Source organism: Gigantopelta aegis, chromosome 9 (genome assembly GCF_016097555.1).
Source record: "Gigantopelta aegis isolate Gae_Host chromosome 9, Gae_host_genome, whole genome shotgun sequence".
NCBI classification, from domain to species: domain Eukaryota; kingdom Metazoa; phylum Mollusca; class Gastropoda; order Neomphalida; family Peltospiridae; genus Gigantopelta; species Gigantopelta aegis.
In genome coordinates, this window is record NC_054707.1 from 50,900,794 (window position 1) to 50,920,114 (window position 19,321).

Here is a 19,321-nt window from a genome sequence, read left to right on the forward strand (position 1 = left end):
ACTGAGGCGACCGCTTTACCAATTGGCTTTAGTATATATATCATTAACATTATCTGTCCATCTACCATTGGAGTTTAAAGTAAGCCCTAGATGTTTGTGGGAGGTTACATTATCAAGAAGAATTCCATTAAGACGTAGCTTAGGAATATCAATATGTGGTTTTCTTGTGAATAACATTGATTTGGTTTTAGTTATACTAAATTCAGCTCCCCAGCTTGCATCATGTCTACTAGGGTTTGTTTTTTAATTTAACTTTGAAAATAAATGTCAAGTTTCTTTTTTGAAGAGTATATATCACAGATCAGTGTGACCGAACTTGTGACATATATCAATATATATCACATGAATATATGTCACAGATCAGTGTAACCGAACTTGTGACATATATGAATATATATCACATAAATATATTTTACAGATCAGTGTAACCGAACTTGTGGTGTATATGACTATATATCACATGAATATATATATCACAGATCAGTGTTACCGAACTTGTGATCTATATGAATTTATATCACATGAATATACACTAAAAGGCAAAAGTTACTGTGACACACAAGACAAAGATAACTGATGATAAGTTTTTACTGCCGTGTATGAAACGTTATAACATGGAAAGAGAAATGTCAGAAGGTATGGAAACGAGCAATAGTCCATGAAAAGGGCGCACCTGCCATATGCAAATGAGCCACATCGCTAGAGGGTGTTCAGAGCGAAGTTCACACAGTCAGTAGTGAGTGTGTCCACCTTGAGCATTGATACAGGCTTGGCACCATCGTCTCATTGAGGCCACTAAACGCTGGAGAAAGTTCCTGGGAATGCCATTCCAGATCTGAGGAAGGATCAGCCGGAGTTCCTGCAGTGTTGTTGGAGGATTTGGAAGACGTCGCAAGCGTCGCTCCATTTCATCTCAGACATGTTCGATTGGTAACAAATACGGGGACCTGGTAGGCCAGGGTAGCACATCGACATTGTTCTGATTCAGATACTGCTGCACAATTCCAGCAATGTGTGGTCTGGCGTTATCGTGTTGTAATGTCATCCCGGGGTCGTTCTGTTGCAAAAACGGTAACACAGTTGTTTGCAAAATTTCATCTCGGTACCTCACAGCATTCAAATTGCCTTCAATCACAACCATCTGGGTCCGGCCTGTGGCTGTAATTCCACTCCATATCATAACGCCACCACCTCCAAGAACACATGGAGTGACGTAACGTTCACCTTAACATCTGCAGACACGTGTCCTGCCGACAGATCTGTGGAGAAGGAAACGGGATTCATCAGTGAAGAGGACATGTCTCCAGTCACGTGCTGTCCATCGCAGGTGTTGTCTGCACCACTGGAGACGTCGACGTCGATGTTCTGGCGTCAGGATTGGCCTTCTGGCTGAGCGTCTTGCACGGATGCTGTAGATGTGTAGACGTCGTCGGACTGTCCTCGCTGACACACTGCTGTTGCTAGGGATGGTACGGGCTGTGAGGGTTGCTGGCAGGAACCTGTTTCGCAGATGCGTGGTTCGGATCCATGTGTCTTGGCGATGGGTTTTCACGGGTGGTCGGCTGCTACGAGGACGGTCCCTGACCTGGTTGTTTTGTTGATATCGTTGCCATAAGTGCCATATGGTGTTTCTGTGGACGTTGAATTGACGTGCGACGTCACGCTGCGAGGTCCCAGATTCAAGCATCCCTATGATTCGCCATCTGTCATTTTCACTGAGGCGTGACATGACGAAATTTCATCAAACAGTTCACTAATGGTGTTTTTCGGACTTCTGGACTTCTGAAGACTGCACAGAGTGGCAATGATTTGCGACTGAATGTTTGACCTTTTATGGTGAACACTGGACAGGATTTCCCCCGAATATTCCATGTTTCTTGCACAAAGCATGCAATCGCTGCAACAACTGTTTGGTTGCATTTCTTCGAGCTGTTTCATGCACATTTTCTCTGGTTTGCATCCATAAATCCATTCACAAATTTATTACTCCAAACAAACCATGTCACAATAACTTTTGCCTTTTAGTATATATCACAGATCAGTGTAACCAAACTTGTGGTATATATGAATATGTGTTACATGAATATATATCACAGTTCAGTGTAACCGAACATGTGATGTATATGAATATATATATCACATGAATATATATCACAGAACAATGTTACTGAACTTGTTTCAAAACGGTTAAGAGACACTGGTGATTCTGTGCTGTAATCTCCACTTTCATGGAGAGTGTTGCCACCCCTGCTCGACGTCGAGAAACCCCACTCGCAGCAGACGCGCGTGCAGGTGCAGTAATGTATGCTAATGTTACTCCGGACCAAGGTAATCTTGATTGATGTCACCTCGATGACAGCTCGTGGCATGACAGCATTTGTAGTTCCGTCATGAACTGGGAACTATAAAAACGACCCGACAACAGCCGATAATCACTTTCCTGCTGGATTTAAACTGTGTCGAAACCGTCCAAGTCGGTAAGTGGTGCTTTCGAAAAGCTGTTCGCAGGTTATATATGATGAATATTTATCTACATGTATTTATTTTCACTTTAAAAACAAATAATAATAAATAAATAGATACATAAATATTACAATTCTTATGTAATTAATGTTCATGATTTAAAATATATTTCGTTAGGCTATACGCTATATATGAAAATCAGAAAGAATCTACTAGAAATCTAAATAAAACAATAACAATAACCCGAATAACATTAAACTTTTAAATGGTTAAATTGAATAAGAACGACGTTTAATCGCAATTTCCAGTTAAAAGAACTTATTTTACAAATAAGTAACTTCATGTTCTCATTGATCAAAATTAACCAAACGTAATTGTTAATCTCATTAGACCGTTACATTGTATTTATATACTTGTTTTAAAATAACCAGGTTTGATTTACCATTAGGGTGCTCTTTTTCACTGCATACAATGTTTTGTATTTTTGTTTTTGTTTTTTGTCTTTTTCGTTGTTTTTTGACGTCATACTTTAAAGGAAATTGTGAAACATGCTTTTGACAATCTTCACACAGAACCATAATTTGAAGATGTCAGGAATGGAGAGTGTTCCTCTTGCTAAAGAATTATGAAATGAATGACATCCAATAATCGATGCTTAATAAATCTGTGTGCTCTAGTGATGTAGTGAACTAAAACAACCTTTCGTTTGTTTCCGCTTCCTTCATTTCAACTCCTTTTCTTCTTTGTAATGACTGTTTCAAAATAGACACCAAACTTAAACTATTGTTTTGATCAAGTGTATTGCATTAATAAGATTTCAGAAGTACTGATATAAGTACAAATGTAATTAGAAACCAGTTTGCACTGATTCTAAAAAACAAGAATGTTGTTTTATATGTTTGTCTGCTAACGTTATCTCCAGCAGAGTACGAGTTAGTATACTTTGTAATTTTGCTATGGATATACCATCAACAGAAAGTGAGCATTTTGTTTTGATTATCACCAAGAATATAAGATAAGCACGATGATGAAATATGAAACTGAATTATATTGCCCATACGTCTATCTAGTTTTGTATAGTTTGTATAGCATCTCTTCATTATATGTTGTTGACCCTTTGCTGCCGAATGTCGTTGAAGGATCAGGAAAGAAATGAAATGTTTCTTTAACGGCACCTCTACTATTTAGTTTTTCGAAACCCACGTCCTCCGAAAACTAAAGTTATTTCTCATCTGGTCTGGAGACACAACATCACATACCACGATAAATATCATTGTTTGGGACAGGGGAAAAACCACTGAGTCAACAGAGGGAAATCGTTCCGACGACCCATCGCACCTCAGACAAGTGCTCTATCACTGAGTTACACCTTGCCCCATGATGCGTTAAAGAACACTGGGTTTACATGCCGTTGTGGTGTACATCTTGATACATCTTCGGAGATAAGAATAAACGAAGGAATCCGTTTTCATTAATTTTCAGGGCGTGACGTAGCCCAGTGGTTAATCGCACGCATGACGCGCGGTCGGTTGTTGTTAAACAAAACGAACTTTGACTTTAACTTTTGATTGTTTTCAGTCTCGGGTATTGGAAGAAGATGCACGATAAATGATTCCTTGCTACAAATGGAAAACATGTAGCGGGTTTTCTCTCTAAGACAATATGTCAAGATTACCATTCAATAGCCGATAATTAATAAAATCAATGTGCTCTAGTGGTGTTTTTAAACAAAACGAACTTTAACCTTAATTTTCATTGTTTTCAGTCTCGGGTATTTGGAAGAAGATCCACGATGTCTAGAATCGTGTTATGTCTCGTGTTTTCCACTCTTACCTCGGGTGTATTTGGACAGTCGGGCACCGCGGCATCAGAAAAAACAGCAAGTATGACATCCTTCCATTTTAGTTTATTATTTAAGTTTCCTATTTATAACCACTTACAGTGTAAGCATGCTGCCATAGGCATACACCGTGGCTAATTGCTAGTGGTTAATTAGAAAGAACTCGATGTATTATGATTGCATTTGTGAACCATTACGGATTCAAAAAGCCCTAAAAACAACACTCTGGAAGCTCTTTAATACCACCATTATCTTTTAAAATTATAACAATTCATCACGTTCATTGCATAAGATTTATAGTTATAGCAACGCGTATAATAAAATATATTTCTCAATGTGAAGTGAGCGTACGCCAATAAATTGAATGTTTATTTTATACATTTATATACAAAAGTTACACTATTTTGTTTCACTGTTGTAGTATTATTACTTAATATATAAATATTTTTCAAACATGAAATAGACTGAATCAATTGAAAAAGGACAAACACATAAAACATACAGTCCTCATTATGTGTGTTCTGTCCCGGAGACTCAGTCTAGTCAGCTGCGCTATGTCCCCAGGACAGCGTGCTTGAATCTTAATTGGATATAGCCATGTTAAATACTTATAAGTAAGTAATTATGTGTGTTAATCGTGGAAGTTAACGCATCCTTTGTAGATGCATGATTAGATGCACCAACAGAGTTACATGTACATTACATTGGGTTTTTTATTCTACTTTCGCAGCCAATCCAAAATTTGGAGGTGGTCAAACATCTGTGGCAAGGCAACCCATGCCGTCCTCCGGTTCCGGCATGTCTGGTCTCGGCATGTTAGGTCTGGCTTCGGGCAGTGACCTTATGAGAGACATGGCCACGATGAGCATGATGACAAACCGAGGCCAGCCGCAGTCAGCCCCAGTGGCTCAGAGATCAGGAGGAGGAGGAATGGGTGGTCTGGGTAGTGGAGCAATGGGAGCGCTGGCACTCACAGGAGGACTGGGGGACAGTTTCCGTGAACTTGCTGGGCTATCAATGATGACAAAGCCAGGCATGGCCTCCAGTCCGTTAGGCATGATGGCTGCTGGAAGTGTCCTCGATCTTGGCTTTGGAATGGGAGATAACATGTTAGAAAATATGTTGTTGTTTGGCGGTTTAGGCAAATCACAGTCTTCCTCCAACCAGCCAGGTGGACGAGGAGGAGGTGGCGGTGGAGCTTTAGGGATGAGGCAAAGTAGTAGCCAGAGTATAATGCCGTGGTTATTTATGGATGGATGGTGAAATGATCCACGGACATACATTACCAAGAGTTAGTGTGTTACCATGGATGTTTTGTTCCTGTCTGTGGTAACGTTTCGCAAACCTAGGCAACAAAAATATAGCAAATGCATCGAAAGCGAGTAGTGTTTGAAAACGATAACTGTGAGCTTTTTAAGATATCGACAGTAAAATCAGGTGACTATTCATATTCATGTATTATCAAAAACTGGTTAGATTGCTCTGAAGCTACTTTCGAAAATGATCTAATCAGATAGTCTATGCAATTTCATTTTTTAAATTATTATTACTTTGAAATATATTTTCAACGCTATATTTGTTTTGTTTCGACTTTTTTGTGCTTATTGTTTTTTCGTTTCTTTCTGGATTTAAAAAAATATTATTGTTGTTGCTTAATCACTCCAAAAATAATAATAAAGTTATCTGTGTACCTACAATTACAGTATTTGTTGAGTATTCATATATAATGGTATTAAAGCTGTTTATTAAAACATAAAATGCAAAAAAGAAGCAATATTAATATTAGTGAATAAAGCAAGACAACTCCAGCTCATTTAAAAATATCATTTTGTAACATATAACAGGGTGGGGTTTTTTTTATGACGCTTGATTCAGAGACTGTCCAGTTGCTAGTCTGAGCGCTCTTGCAACTCGATTCTCGTAGTATACTCTATTAGTTGTTAATCTGAACGCACATTTCGATCATGCCCCACAATTTGTTTTCAGCCTGGATACCGTCGAATTAGGCAAGGGACGTCACTCTTCGCGCGCATGCGCAATAGGAATGCGACAGAGGTCTATTGAAACGCAAACGTCGAGTTTGCCAAATTCGTCGTGACATTTGACAGTCTCAGCCGAGCATTAGCGCTACATATCGTAAAACCACCTTAAGCTAGGACGTCACCGTGGCGTGTGCTTTAGTGACGTCATAACCTATGATGGTTTTGCGATATCGTAGCTCTAAGATAGCTTCGAAAATCTCCAACCAAGGATTTAATTCACAAAACTCTCTTTAGCTCTCTTATTCAACATCGAATCGTCTTTGCAAGTCTGATGCTCGGTCGGTTTAGGATCGATCCCCGTCGGCTGGCGCATTGAGCTATTTCTTGTTTCAACCAGTGTACCACGACTGGTATATCGTGGAATGTACTATCCGGTCTGTCGGATGGTGCATATAAAATATTCCTAGCTACTAATGGAAAAATCCTGTCTTGGACGAAGGCGCCGGTGCCCATGACAGCCGTGCGCTACAACAACTTGCTCTGGATGAGCAAATAAAACCTTATGACTATAACTATTAGAAAAAATGTAGCAGGTTTCTTTCTAAGACTATATGGCACAAATACCAAATCTTTGACATCCATTAGCCGATTATTAATAAATCAGTGTGCTCTAGTGGTGTCGTTAAGGAAAACAAACTTTAAAGTTTTGCACTGTGAGATCACAATGTGTGGTAATGCTCTCTTGAGCTAAAAACAACAACAACAAAACACCCTCTAGAAAAACATTCACGTGAATATATACATACGGTACATACATAGTGTGGGTTGTCACCACCCCCAATATAAACTCATAACGACGCCAGTGTGAAATAGCCGACCTACCTTGAAACACAATATACAGTCCCATAGGAACGACATTCGGAGTGAGGTTGGGGGGAGTATCTAGTGGTGTGTGTGTGGGGGGGGGGGGACTAGTGGTGTGGGGGGGAGGGGGGGAGGGAGAAGCCAGATTTTAATTTCGATTTTTAAAAGCATGGGACAAAACATATAGATTATTGTCGTCAAGTTCCGGTTCCTAGGGGTCTGATTTATTTGTATGTAGTTGGGCCGTATAGCATATTTGTATTACATTCAACTTATTTTCGTGCTTATATCCAATTAAGGTTCAAGCACGCTGTCTTGGGCACACATCTCAGCTATCCGGGCTATCTGTCCGAGACAGTGGGTTAGTTGTTGGTTATTAGTGGTTAGTGAGAGAGAAGAGGGTGTAGTGGCCTTACACATACTCACTGAGCCCGTAAGAACTCGCTCTGGGTTGGAGCCGATATCGGGCTGCGAACTGGGAACCCTGTACCTACCAGCCTGTAGTCCGATGGCTTAACCACTGCGCCACCGAGGCCGGTTTGTATTACAAACTAGTACATATATACTGAAGTCCATTGAAAATGCACCACCTAATTTTCAGTTGTTAGTGCTATCACAATTGTTAGAATGCTATAAAACACGATAACCGTGACACTTTATATACAATTATGGGGTTATATATTGTATATTAGAATTATTGTATCAGAATACATCCAGTTATACAACATTAGCAAAATGTTTAAGTATTTCTTTTCATATCCATTTTATAACTACAAATATAATGGTGCTTTTTCAATGGCGTTCAGTATATATACAATACGCAAATTTAACATGCCGACCTATTTAAGTGAATTAAAATAACTTAGTTAAAAGTTTGTTTTGTTCAACGACACCACTGAAGCACATCGATTAATCAATCATCGGCTATTGGATGTAAACATTGGGTAATTCTGATTCGTTGTAACCAGAGATAACCCGCTACATTTCTTCTAATGCAGCAAGGGAACTTTTATATGCACTTTCCCGCAGAGAGGAAAACACATACCATGGCCTTTGTCCAGCTGTGGTGCACTGTTTGGAACGAGAATAAAATAACTTAGTTGCAAAGTTTCACCGTGAATGCTTTTCTTGACATTTGAATACAATGCTGTATATAAATTATGCTAGCCAAAGGAAATTAAATGAACGGATGTTTAACTCGGCTTTTGAGTGTCATTTCAATTCATTTCAACTTATTTTCGTGTTTATAACCAATTAAGGTTCAGTCATGCTGTCCTGGGCACACACCTCAACTATCTGAGCTCTCTGTCCAGGACAGTGGGTTAGTTGTTAGTGGTTAATGAGAAAGAAGAGGGTGTAGTGGCCTTAAGAACTCGCTCTGGGTGGGAGCCGGTACCGGGCTGCGAACTCTATACCTACCAGCCTGTAGTCCGATGTGTCAGACAAAGGTATATAAACGAACAAAAGTCGATTCAATCATTTTGTCAAAACAGTGTTCGGAGCTGTAGTGAATAATATATGAATGTTTAAAATTATTGTATTTGAATTATATATTTCAGTTTTTATCATACCATAACTGTTTTGGGTTTTTAAAAATATAATTCGGGTGGCCTACAGACTATAGATATACTCAACTTCACTGGAAACGCACCATCTAATTTTCAGTTGTTGGTGCTATCGCAATTGTGAGTTTGCTATAACACACAAAATGATAACCCTACTAAATAACGAATTGGCTAGAACGTAAGTACACTGTACTTTTAATATTCCACACGCATTAGTATATGGATATTTGCCACATGCAGTGAAAACTGTATGCCCATAGGTCAAATATTGTTAAAATAGCAATAGATTCAAAATTGTAAGTAATCAAACGCGACGCCAAAGCCAAAAGCTAATTTATACTTTATCTACTTTTGATTACTTGAAAATATGGTCATAGACTAACCTCAAATGTTTTGTTTTTTCCATAAGGAAATATATTTTTTGACGTAATTTAATTCCAGTTCTCTCTTAATTTGTCCTTTAGTTTATTATCCGTGAATACTGCCGTACAGTAAACAAAAATATTCATAGTGATGAGTGTGAAAAATTAAAATTAGCCCTTTACTTTTTAGCCAAATCTTTATTCAGTAGGGTTATCGTTGTGTGTGTGTATGTATGTGTGTGTGTGTGTGGGGGGGGGGGGGGGGGGTGTGCAACCGATATATACGTCACCCGGTACATAGTTATTTCAATTAAAGAATCAGTGATAGACAATATAAAATAAAATGTATGGTGAAATCTTAGAAACAGTGTACAGATCTGTTCTGTTCAGAAAATTAAACCATGTCCAAGGATAACAGTTTTCTAATGTACAATATATATATATATATATATATATATATATATATATATATATATATATATATATATATATATATATATATACATATACATATATATATATATATATATACATATACATATACATATACATATACATATACATATACATGTATATGTATATGTATATGTATGTATGTACGTATGTACGTCTGTGTGTGTATGTGTGTATGTATGTATCTCTCTCTTTTTTATCTCAACCTCAGAAAGACAAGACATGCAGATATCATCTTTTGACTGTAATAGGTCGATGTACGAGTGACAAATACATAAAAACGCGAGGTCCCCCAACTCTGCATTGCTCCCCCAGTTGAAAGTCAAATTAATATATAGCCCCCAACCAGCCATTGCCATCTTCCGACGTCTATATATACTCGTACGTATGCGCTAACTTCCCTTCCCTACCCATATGTGATTATTTTTGGAACAACCCTGCTCATACAACCACCAAGAACATGCTACAAAAGAACCGTTTAACATACAACTTCATCCAAAAACCATACCAAATGATAATTTCTCTTCCAAGTCCCCTTCATTACTATTTATAGAATTTAATACATTTAATTGTGTGTGTGCGCGCGCGCACACACACACACACACACACACACACACACACACACACACACACACACACACACACACACACACACACACACACATATAACATAAACCGACATTTCAAGATATGTATACGACTTTATTTGAGAATTTTCAAGATGATAAATGAATACAATTAATGTCCATTAATAATTTTTTGAAAGTAAGTCATCACATGTTTAAAGGAAGGCAAGCATGGACATACCAACTGTTAACAGATTATTGATGAAATCAGTATAGCATGGTCTGCCTTTGACCCTGGAACGCTCTGAGCATGATCAGCTGGCGGGTACTGTCCGGGATATCCAGAACTTTGGAGAGCATGGATTGTTTAATGGGATTTGTTTCCTGCAGAACCGCCTTCGTGGCCAGCATATCCCTGTAGTTGTCACCCAAGGCGCCTGTTGCTCCTAAGGTGTTGAGGTAACTGGCTTGACCACCACCACGTCTGTTGAGCGAGTTTATGATATAGGCGTCTCTAGCTGCATCGCTGCCTCCGAGCAACATCATACTGGCTCCCATGCCGTTGTTTGGGTAGGCTGCGTTGATCAGCATGGCATCGCGCACGGCATCACTTCCGCGGGTCAGTGCAAGTGTTTGTGCAAGACCCATCTGCCCACCGCGTCGCCCAGTCATCAAACTGTGCATAGCGAGGCTTTCTGCCATGTCACTGTTGCTAAGGAGGAGCGGAGAAATGCTCGGATTACCACCAAGAGGATACTGAGATGGAGGAGCAGGTCCCATCCTCGGAGCAGCGTTTGGTAACGGTGCACGTGTTGCTTTATTGGCGCCCATGATCAGAGCATTTGAGAGCCTTTCGTTTCCACCTGCTAACGCCATCATGGCGGGACTAACTGTCCATCCTTGCGAACCTTGTTGGGGAGCTGTGGTAGCAGACATCCTTCGCATTGCCGCAATGTTGGATATACCCTGCATCATGGCGGTGTTCGGGCGGCCCATTCCTCCAACACCCGATATTACTGAAGAAAGAATCACCAAATATACAATATACAATATATATATATATATATATATATATATATATATATATATATATATATATATATATATATATACATATATACATACATATATACAAATACAAATACAAATACAAATACATATACATATACATATACATATACATATATATATATATATATATATATATATATATATATATACATACACATACATACATACGTACATACGTATATATATATATATATATATATATATATATATATATATGATTTTACGACTCTGATTAACATGTGTAATGTAATGTAGTATAATGCATAAACTGCCTTCGTGTGATTTTAATCAAGTGTTGTGTTCTGAGCTGTCACAAAGAAAACATTTATTTTCATTTCTTGTCGTAGATTACGTTTTAGGTTTCAGTGAGTTATGATCCAAATGAAAGAAAGAAATGTTTTATTTAACGACGCACTCAACACATTTTATTTTACGAAGATCCAAATGAGTCGTAACAAAATAGGTGGCAAATCATTAGACCAAACTCTAATCTTCAACTAGAAAACGTGGTTTAAGAACTCTTTTTAAAGCAGCAGAAAACGCGCTGGGACACAGCTAAAAGGAATCAATGTATCATTATTTCTGGGGGAGGACCTACATGTCTCGTATATTATCCCTTAAAAACACTCCAATGGGCTTATATAATTCGCTCATCTTGCAGCAGTTACTGGATAGGTTTTGTTTTATTCTGTTTATATACAGTGCGTAAGTTTGAACTCTAATATCGGATCTCCTAAGGAGTGGCTGTCCTCCTATATAGATTCATAGAATCAAGCACTATGCCTACAAAATGCCCACTACACTGAACATTGTGCAGAGATATGACCCTGATCATGTATTACGATTTTGACAGCTTGTGTGACCTCCTCTAACTCGAAATTCTGGCCACGCTGTGTTCATATTTATATTCTTAAAAGAAGAACTCCGCGAATTCAGTACTTACTATTACTTTTTTTTCTTTTTTTTTCTCTTTTTTTTTGATGGGGGTGGGGGGGGGGGGGGATTTAGTTCAGTCAGTTGAGTCCTCGTTTGAGGTGTTTGCGGCGCACGATCGAACCACCTTTGTGGATCCATTCAACTGATTTGTTTTTTCTCGTCCCAACCAGTGCCCCACAACTGGTCAAAGGCCGTGGTATGTGCTTTTCCGTCTGTGGAAAAGTGCATATAAAAGATTCCTTGCTGCATTAGGAAAAATGTAGCGGGTTTCCTGTCAGAACAAAACATTAAAAAAAAAATCTGTTCTAACATTGAGTTCACACCAGTCTTTTCGTGATTAAAAGAGACAGTGAGATAAATTCAACACGTCATAAATGAAAAGAAACAATAAAATAAATGTGTTCACCATACAGGTGAAAAAAGTGAGATAAATGTCCTGACTAAACTTACCGCAGTTACAGATCATGACATTCATGTAGTACCCTCGTGGACACTGGATTGGCGGGCAAGCTGCAGGTGAGAAAAGTAACATAATATTTAGCAATGGTAATATGAAAATTAAATGGGCTATTTGTTACATTTCATTTTATTGCTAATAATTTTAATACTAAAACTCCTTTTGAACACACTTCATGTTTTGACTTACCATAGTTTGACATCTAATAGCCGATGTATTTTTCGTGCTGGGGTGTCGTTAAACATTCATTCATTCATTCATTCATTTTGAACACGGCCTAAATATAACAGTGTGTCCCTTGTTTAAAATGTGTTGTTTTTAAATAGCTGTTTTAAAACAGTTCCATTCTTTGAAATAAATGAACGTTTATCTGTTTTAATTAAAGGGCGGGACGTAACCCAGTGGAAAACGCTCACTTGATGCGCGGTCGGTCTAGGATCGATCCCTGTCGGTGGGCCTTTTGGGCTATTTCTCGCTCTAGTCAGGGTACCACGACTGGTATATCAAAGGCTGTGGTATATGCTATCCTGTCTGTGGGATGGTGCATATAAAAGATCCTTTGCTACTGATGGAAAAATGTAGCTTGTTTCATCTCTATGACTGTGTCAAAATGACCATGTGTTTGGCATCCAGTAGCCAATGATTAATAAATCAATGTGTTCTAGTGGTATCGTTAAACAAACCAAACTTTTTGTCTTAATCAAATAAAAAACACCATGACTCTGTTTTACCACAAACATTCCTATTAGTATAAATTAAAAATAATCTTTCTAAACCGATACAATCTGAATGTCTGAACCAAAATATTCTGTCTCACTGAAACATTGAAGGGGCAAAATTTTGAAAGCATTCTTAGGTTTTCTTAAGCAAACTCGCATCGTCTTTGCAAGGCTCAGCAGTAGCTGGTGACAGATGGTGATTGTTTGGTGCTCAGAACTTCTACTTTTAAGCCATGTTCACACATTCCTGGACACAGATCCGATAATGCGGCATAATATGCATTTCAAAATTATGATCTGACAATTGAACGTAATGTACACATAACACAATGTAACAGAAATTTTCAAAGTTCTCAGTTATGTCAATTTTTGTGTTGATTATGTTTAGTGAAAGTGTACTGATTACAAAAATGTCACAACTTCTTCTAGAGTGTTACTTTTAGTCACAGAATCTAACTTTCACTATTTTTAGAAAATGTTTTACGAATTTATGAGACTTTTCGCTCCAAAGAAATATACAGAACACTATATTGATGGATTTTTAATGGCAGCATGTCTGTCCCGGGTCCCGTCTCTGGATAACCAGGGGCCCGACCCGGGACAGATCACAAATGAACAGTTTGTCGTACTTTTCATCGATGACATGATGAGTCATCAAGTACTAACCCCCACAGATAGTCACCCGTCATGATGCAGTCCCATTTTCCTTGATATCTTCTTTTCATAGTTGATATATCTTGGTGAAATCTTTCGCCGTGTTCTTCATTGATATTACCCATATTTTCACTGAAGACATTTAGATGAGAATGGAGGAAATTCAATTTCAAAGACATTCGGCATCCAAGCTTTTTATAAGTCTTTATCAACCTTTCTATTAACTGTTCGTAATTCCTACTTTTGTTATTCCCAAGGACATTTTCAACCACTTCTCTAAACGACCTCCAAGCGTTTCGTTCCTTTGAGAAAATGTTTTCTTCAAATTCTTGTGACTGAAGCATCTTGCGAACATCTGGTCCGGTGAAAATACCACCTTCGATTTGTGCTTTTGCCAGATGTGGAAACGTTGGAAATGTATTTGAAAGCTTCGCCTTCTTTGTTCAGTGCTTTCACAAATTGTTTGACAAGCCCAAGTTTGATATGCAGTGGAGGCATAACGACTTTCTCTGATTCTACGAAGGGCTGATACTTCACATTTTGTGTGCCTGGAATAAAGTGTTCACTTTGAGGCCAGTGTCTTTTGTGGTCGTGTTGAGATGTAGCACGATTGTTCCACAGGAATGTTTTGTATAGCCTCTTTGGAGTCCTTTTAAGAAGCTAATCATTTTGAAATCGCCACAGACCTGCTATTTGTACCTGTTGTAGTATATAGTTTGCAGAAGCATATTTACATTTTCGTAGATTTCCTTTTCTATGCACAGAGTGCCCAATTGATATTGATGGATACTGATTTCCATTGTGCAGAAGAACACATTTGAGACTATGGGAGGAACTGTCTATGAAGAGACGCCAATCATTTGGTTCTTGACCAATACCCAGTTCTTGAAACAAATTTTCAATGTTATTTTAGAAACCATAAATCATCTTTTACCAAAACATATTTTGAGAATCTTTCATGTCTTTTCCCAGCAGCTATAGTTCGACAACTGTTGTCCACAAGGTTCCACTCCATCTATCTTGATGTTAGAAGCTCTGCATTAGACTTCGTCAGCCCGAGATCTCGAATCAAATCATCCAGTTCCAACTGGTTCGGAGGGTATGGTTGCTTCTTTTCTTCGTCAGTATGACTAACGTAAGATTCTTCAAATTCAGATTTAAAAATTCCACCTTCACTCTCCAAATCTTCAGCAGGTGGTCTCGGGACAGACAGTTCTTCAGAGTGTGGAACTGGAGCAATAGATGATGGAATATCTGGATATGTGATATCATGTCGATTTTTAGTTTTCTTAAATCTTGAAACATCCACCATACAGATGTAGCAGTCATTCACATGGTTCTGTGGTTCTCTCCATATTCGGGGTATGGCAAAGGGTATTAAGAGGCGGTCACCTCGCATCCATCCCTCCAAATTTGATCGACATGTACCACAAACTACGTGTGGAGCCCATGATTTGTCTTGATCCCCAATCGTCACGCCAAAGTATAATTCATAAGCATGTGCAAATTTCGTAGATACTTTGATTCCATGCTTTAACTGCCTTGGGTCAATGTAGAATCTACAAACGTAACAAAATGAATCGCCAGAATGTAAGCAGCTGAAAAATACTAAGTTGACTTATGCACGTATAGGCCTATATATACACCATCTGGGGGCAGCACTAGAACATTCTAGACAGCGCTGGAACATTCTAGAAAGAACTAAAACATAGCAGCCATTGGAAGATTCTAGAAAGTAGCAAAACATTATAGAAAGCATCAGCTCCTAAAAGGTACTGGTGCTTGGAATTTCAAGAATGTGGAATATTTTTCTAAAACCTGACATATAGTACAAATCAATGCCAAATATATGCTTGATCTAACAAAACTGAATGGAACATGCAAAACTATCAATACACATAAAGAAACAGGCCTTTCCAAACGAAACTAGCATGGGAAGCTTTTGTTTTTCAACTTCAGGCGCACGTTTTGGCGTGCGGATACAACATCATTCTTTACATGGAGCGATTGAAATAATTATGTTCGTATCCGGACATATGTGGACACCTGCACTAAAAACAATATTTATCGATTTTTGTCATATCCATATCCATGTATACGTGAACGCAGCTGTACAGAGATCCGACAATGCGGTATAATATACATACGAAAACAGAATCCGATAATGCGACGTAGTGTTCATATATGTTCAAGTATAAATGCAATACACGTGCAACAAAAGGTTTTGCCCAGTGTAATAACGTGGTTAGATGCACGTCATTTCTATGTCTCAACTTCGGGTTGTTTGACGTGCGCATGTCAAACGATACCTTGGGTGATCGAAATAATCGTATCCGTATCCGGATGCTGTACCCGTATGCTTATTCGAATATATGCAAACACCTCGACTGAAAACAACAGTTAACGATATTTGGCGTATCCGTATACGTATTCGTGTTTATGTAAGCATAGCTGTAGAGCGCGATTCCACGGCTACCGTACAAACACGTACAGATACGAAGTGTACGTTTTACGGAATTCCCATAGAACAGTGTATTTAGTATTTATCAGTTTCCATTGAAAATAACATTTCATAGTTGTGAGCGGTCAACACAATGTATCTGTCGTCATCAATTAAAACATGTTATAATTTCTTAAATGTATCCGTAAAAGGTGCGTGTCTTTATGTTATGTCTATGAGAATGCAATGAGAACGATCTCTTACAACAGCTCGCTAAACTGGTTTTTGCGCCTAATGTCAATTATATGTCATACGATAGAACGCGATCGTACCAGTCAAATTGTTCGCGAGCGCTCACTCCCTGAACACGTTACAGTATTTTATAAAATGCTGATAAAGAGAGGATTTCAGACAATTTGTTGATACTCTATGGTCGCTTCATCCACCGCATACTGACTTTGTCCAAGTTAATGTAACCGTCGCCATAGTAATTGCGAAAGGCAGACTGTCATATTTGTTGGGGGTAAATGTGATTACTAGAGATTTTCTGCACGAGAGCACTTTACACCAAAAGCTAATGGTCTTGTATGAAGAATTTTAATTCTATATATACAGAAAAAAAGAGAAAAAAACCCCCAATATATATTAAACATCGAATATACGTTGTCTGTTTTATTTCTTATTTTATTCTCCATAAACAAACAACAATTTGTTCTGAGCATGTCGTTTATTTTAATCGTGATTATATTTCGAGTAAATGTTACCTTGATTTTGTCCATATGTGGATGATATGGTACACTGTGCGATCAACACGACGAAAACAACCAATGTGGGCTCCATCACTGCGACTGTGAAGAAACAAAGTTATTATCATATTCAAAGATTTGTAACACTTTTATGATGTACAAAATGATTGGCAATGCAGCACGAAAAACACATCTATTATTGGGAGAGAAACAAGGGTATGCATATATAAAAAAAACTATATAACTGGCATTAGTATAAAAAGCCTACATTTATAATAAACCAAAGTGTAAATGTATTTACGGGTTACAGCTCTATAGTCCGAAGGTTCAGTGGTCCTATCCTGGACTACTGAACCTTCGGACCATTGGACCTTCGGACTATAGAGCGGTCCCCGTATTTACGTACAGGTGTAAACTAGTTTACTAACGAATTGACCGCAATTATTGTTTGGTTCATACAAGTAGATATGAACCGAAAAAATAAACGATGTGCACACTGTATGACTGCGCGTAATGGGTCATACAAAAGTGTGCACATTGTAATTCCAGTTTATAATTGCAAGAACCAAAAAATAATTGCGGTCAAATCTTATAATTAAATTTATATGCATACTTTAACAATACATAACTGAATTTATTTTGTTTAGCTTTAAATACGCCTGTAGTATTGTTTGTATAAACTTTATTGATAATTATGTCGCGTAAGAATGCAAACGTTCATTCACTATTATTTGAATCAGGTGATTTTTTTAAATGACATAATTTTGATAAGCGACACCATTTTGTCCTGAGTCATGAGTTCAAGGGCTATAACTCTGTGAAAAAATGGTAAATCACCATGAAAGTCAAACTTGATCTCTACAGTCCTTGATAAAGCTATAACAAAATTTGAGTTCGGGAAACAAATATTTGTATCTCCAAACTTCAAGGGATATAACTCTAAAACATGGTAAGTCGCCATGAAAGTCAAATTTGAGCTGTGGCAGTCATTAATAAAGCTATACACAATATTTCACCTCAGTATCTCGAGGCACTGCGAAAAAAAAGTCCGGAATACAAATTTTTAACTCTGTGAACAATGGGTAAATCGTCACAAAAGTCAGATTGTATCTGGAACACAACATAATAAAGCTATATAAAAACTTTCAGCCCAGTATCTTAAGATATTGTATAAAAGGTTCGGAAAACTATATGTGGGACCGACGAACGGACAGACTGATACTCATTGATGCACTAATATACAGATTGTTTGTAAAAGCGCTTAGTGGCAAACCAAATGTATCTCTTTTGTGTTTTTGTTAACGAATAACTAATTATATAAGTACAAAAACAACGAATTAAAGCAACATGCATTAATAGAAATAACCAGCAAAATAATATAGATTTAGATTATTACTTATATTTGTCTCGTTGTACAAATTAACCGACACAATAAATACATGAATGAATGAATTAATGTTTAACGACAACCCAGTACGAAAATCAATAAACAAGAGTTATATATTGTGTATCGAATACTAGTAATGTAACATGAGCTTTAACAGAATAAATTATGCTTACCAGTAGATGTATTAAATGTATGCACCAACAATTAGCTCCAAAGAAATGATACAATAGATATGATGTGGGTTATATACGTGACAAGTTGGACAATAAAACATAACTAACAATTGTCGTAAATAGCATCCCCTTAGGATTAATCAGTTCGTGTTTTTTAAAACATCGTGTCCTATGTTTCCTGTCTTCAGTTTTGACAGATTGATGAAGTGGTACAGTGAAACAAACTGAATGAGATCGTTTTACAAGAGTTAATCACTGGCTATACTTCTAAACAATATAACAGCGACATACATGAAGCAGATTTCAAGTATTCACACACAATTTACATTATCTATTCTAACATGTTTTGTTTATTTCTGAATCATATTGATAAATCTAGGTTCATGGTCTTCTTGAAACCAAAGATGAGATAAAATGATAAGTCTTGTTCTCTTATGACTAACCATCTACATATTGGAGAATATTGGTAGATACGCTATGCATGCGTAAAGTGGTGGTTCTGCCTATCAGAAAATACCATGTATTCAGCATTGAACACATTTTATGGTAGACATTTTGAGAGTATATCTACCAAATTATGAATACGATGCATCACTGACCAAACTGATGGCTGATGCTATTTCACATTTTGAACTTTCATTTC

General features: G+C 37.7%; 2 protein-coding genes across 2 annotated transcripts; one reads left to right on the forward strand and one right to left on the reverse strand.

The window, feature by feature from the left end:
• Positions 1–2,359: 2,359 nt before the first annotated feature.
• LOC121381824 (uncharacterized PE-PGRS family protein PE_PGRS46-like) lies at positions 2,360–5,876 on the forward strand. Its single transcript, XM_041511186.1, has 3 exons — positions 2,360–2,477; positions 4,229–4,346; positions 5,034–5,876. The coding sequence occupies exons 2-3, from the start codon at positions 4,256–4,258 to the stop codon at positions 5,564–5,566; spliced, it is 624 nt and encodes a 207-aa protein (XP_041367120.1). The 5' UTR covers positions 2,360–2,477; positions 4,229–4,255; the 3' UTR covers positions 5,567–5,876.
• Positions 5,877–10,210: 4,334 nt separating this feature from the next.
• Positions 10,211–18,743, reverse strand: LOC121380369. The gene is made up of 4 exons (XM_041509154.1): positions 18,679–18,743; positions 17,137–17,220; positions 12,553–12,612; positions 10,211–11,111 (listed from the first exon to the last, which is right to left on the reverse strand). Exons 2-4 carry the CDS (start codon positions 17,210–17,212, stop codon positions 10,363–10,365), a joined length of 885 nt encoding a protein of 294 aa, XP_041365088.1. The 5' UTR covers positions 17,213–17,220; positions 18,679–18,743; the 3' UTR covers positions 10,211–10,362.
• Positions 18,744–19,321: the final 578 nt, after the last annotated feature.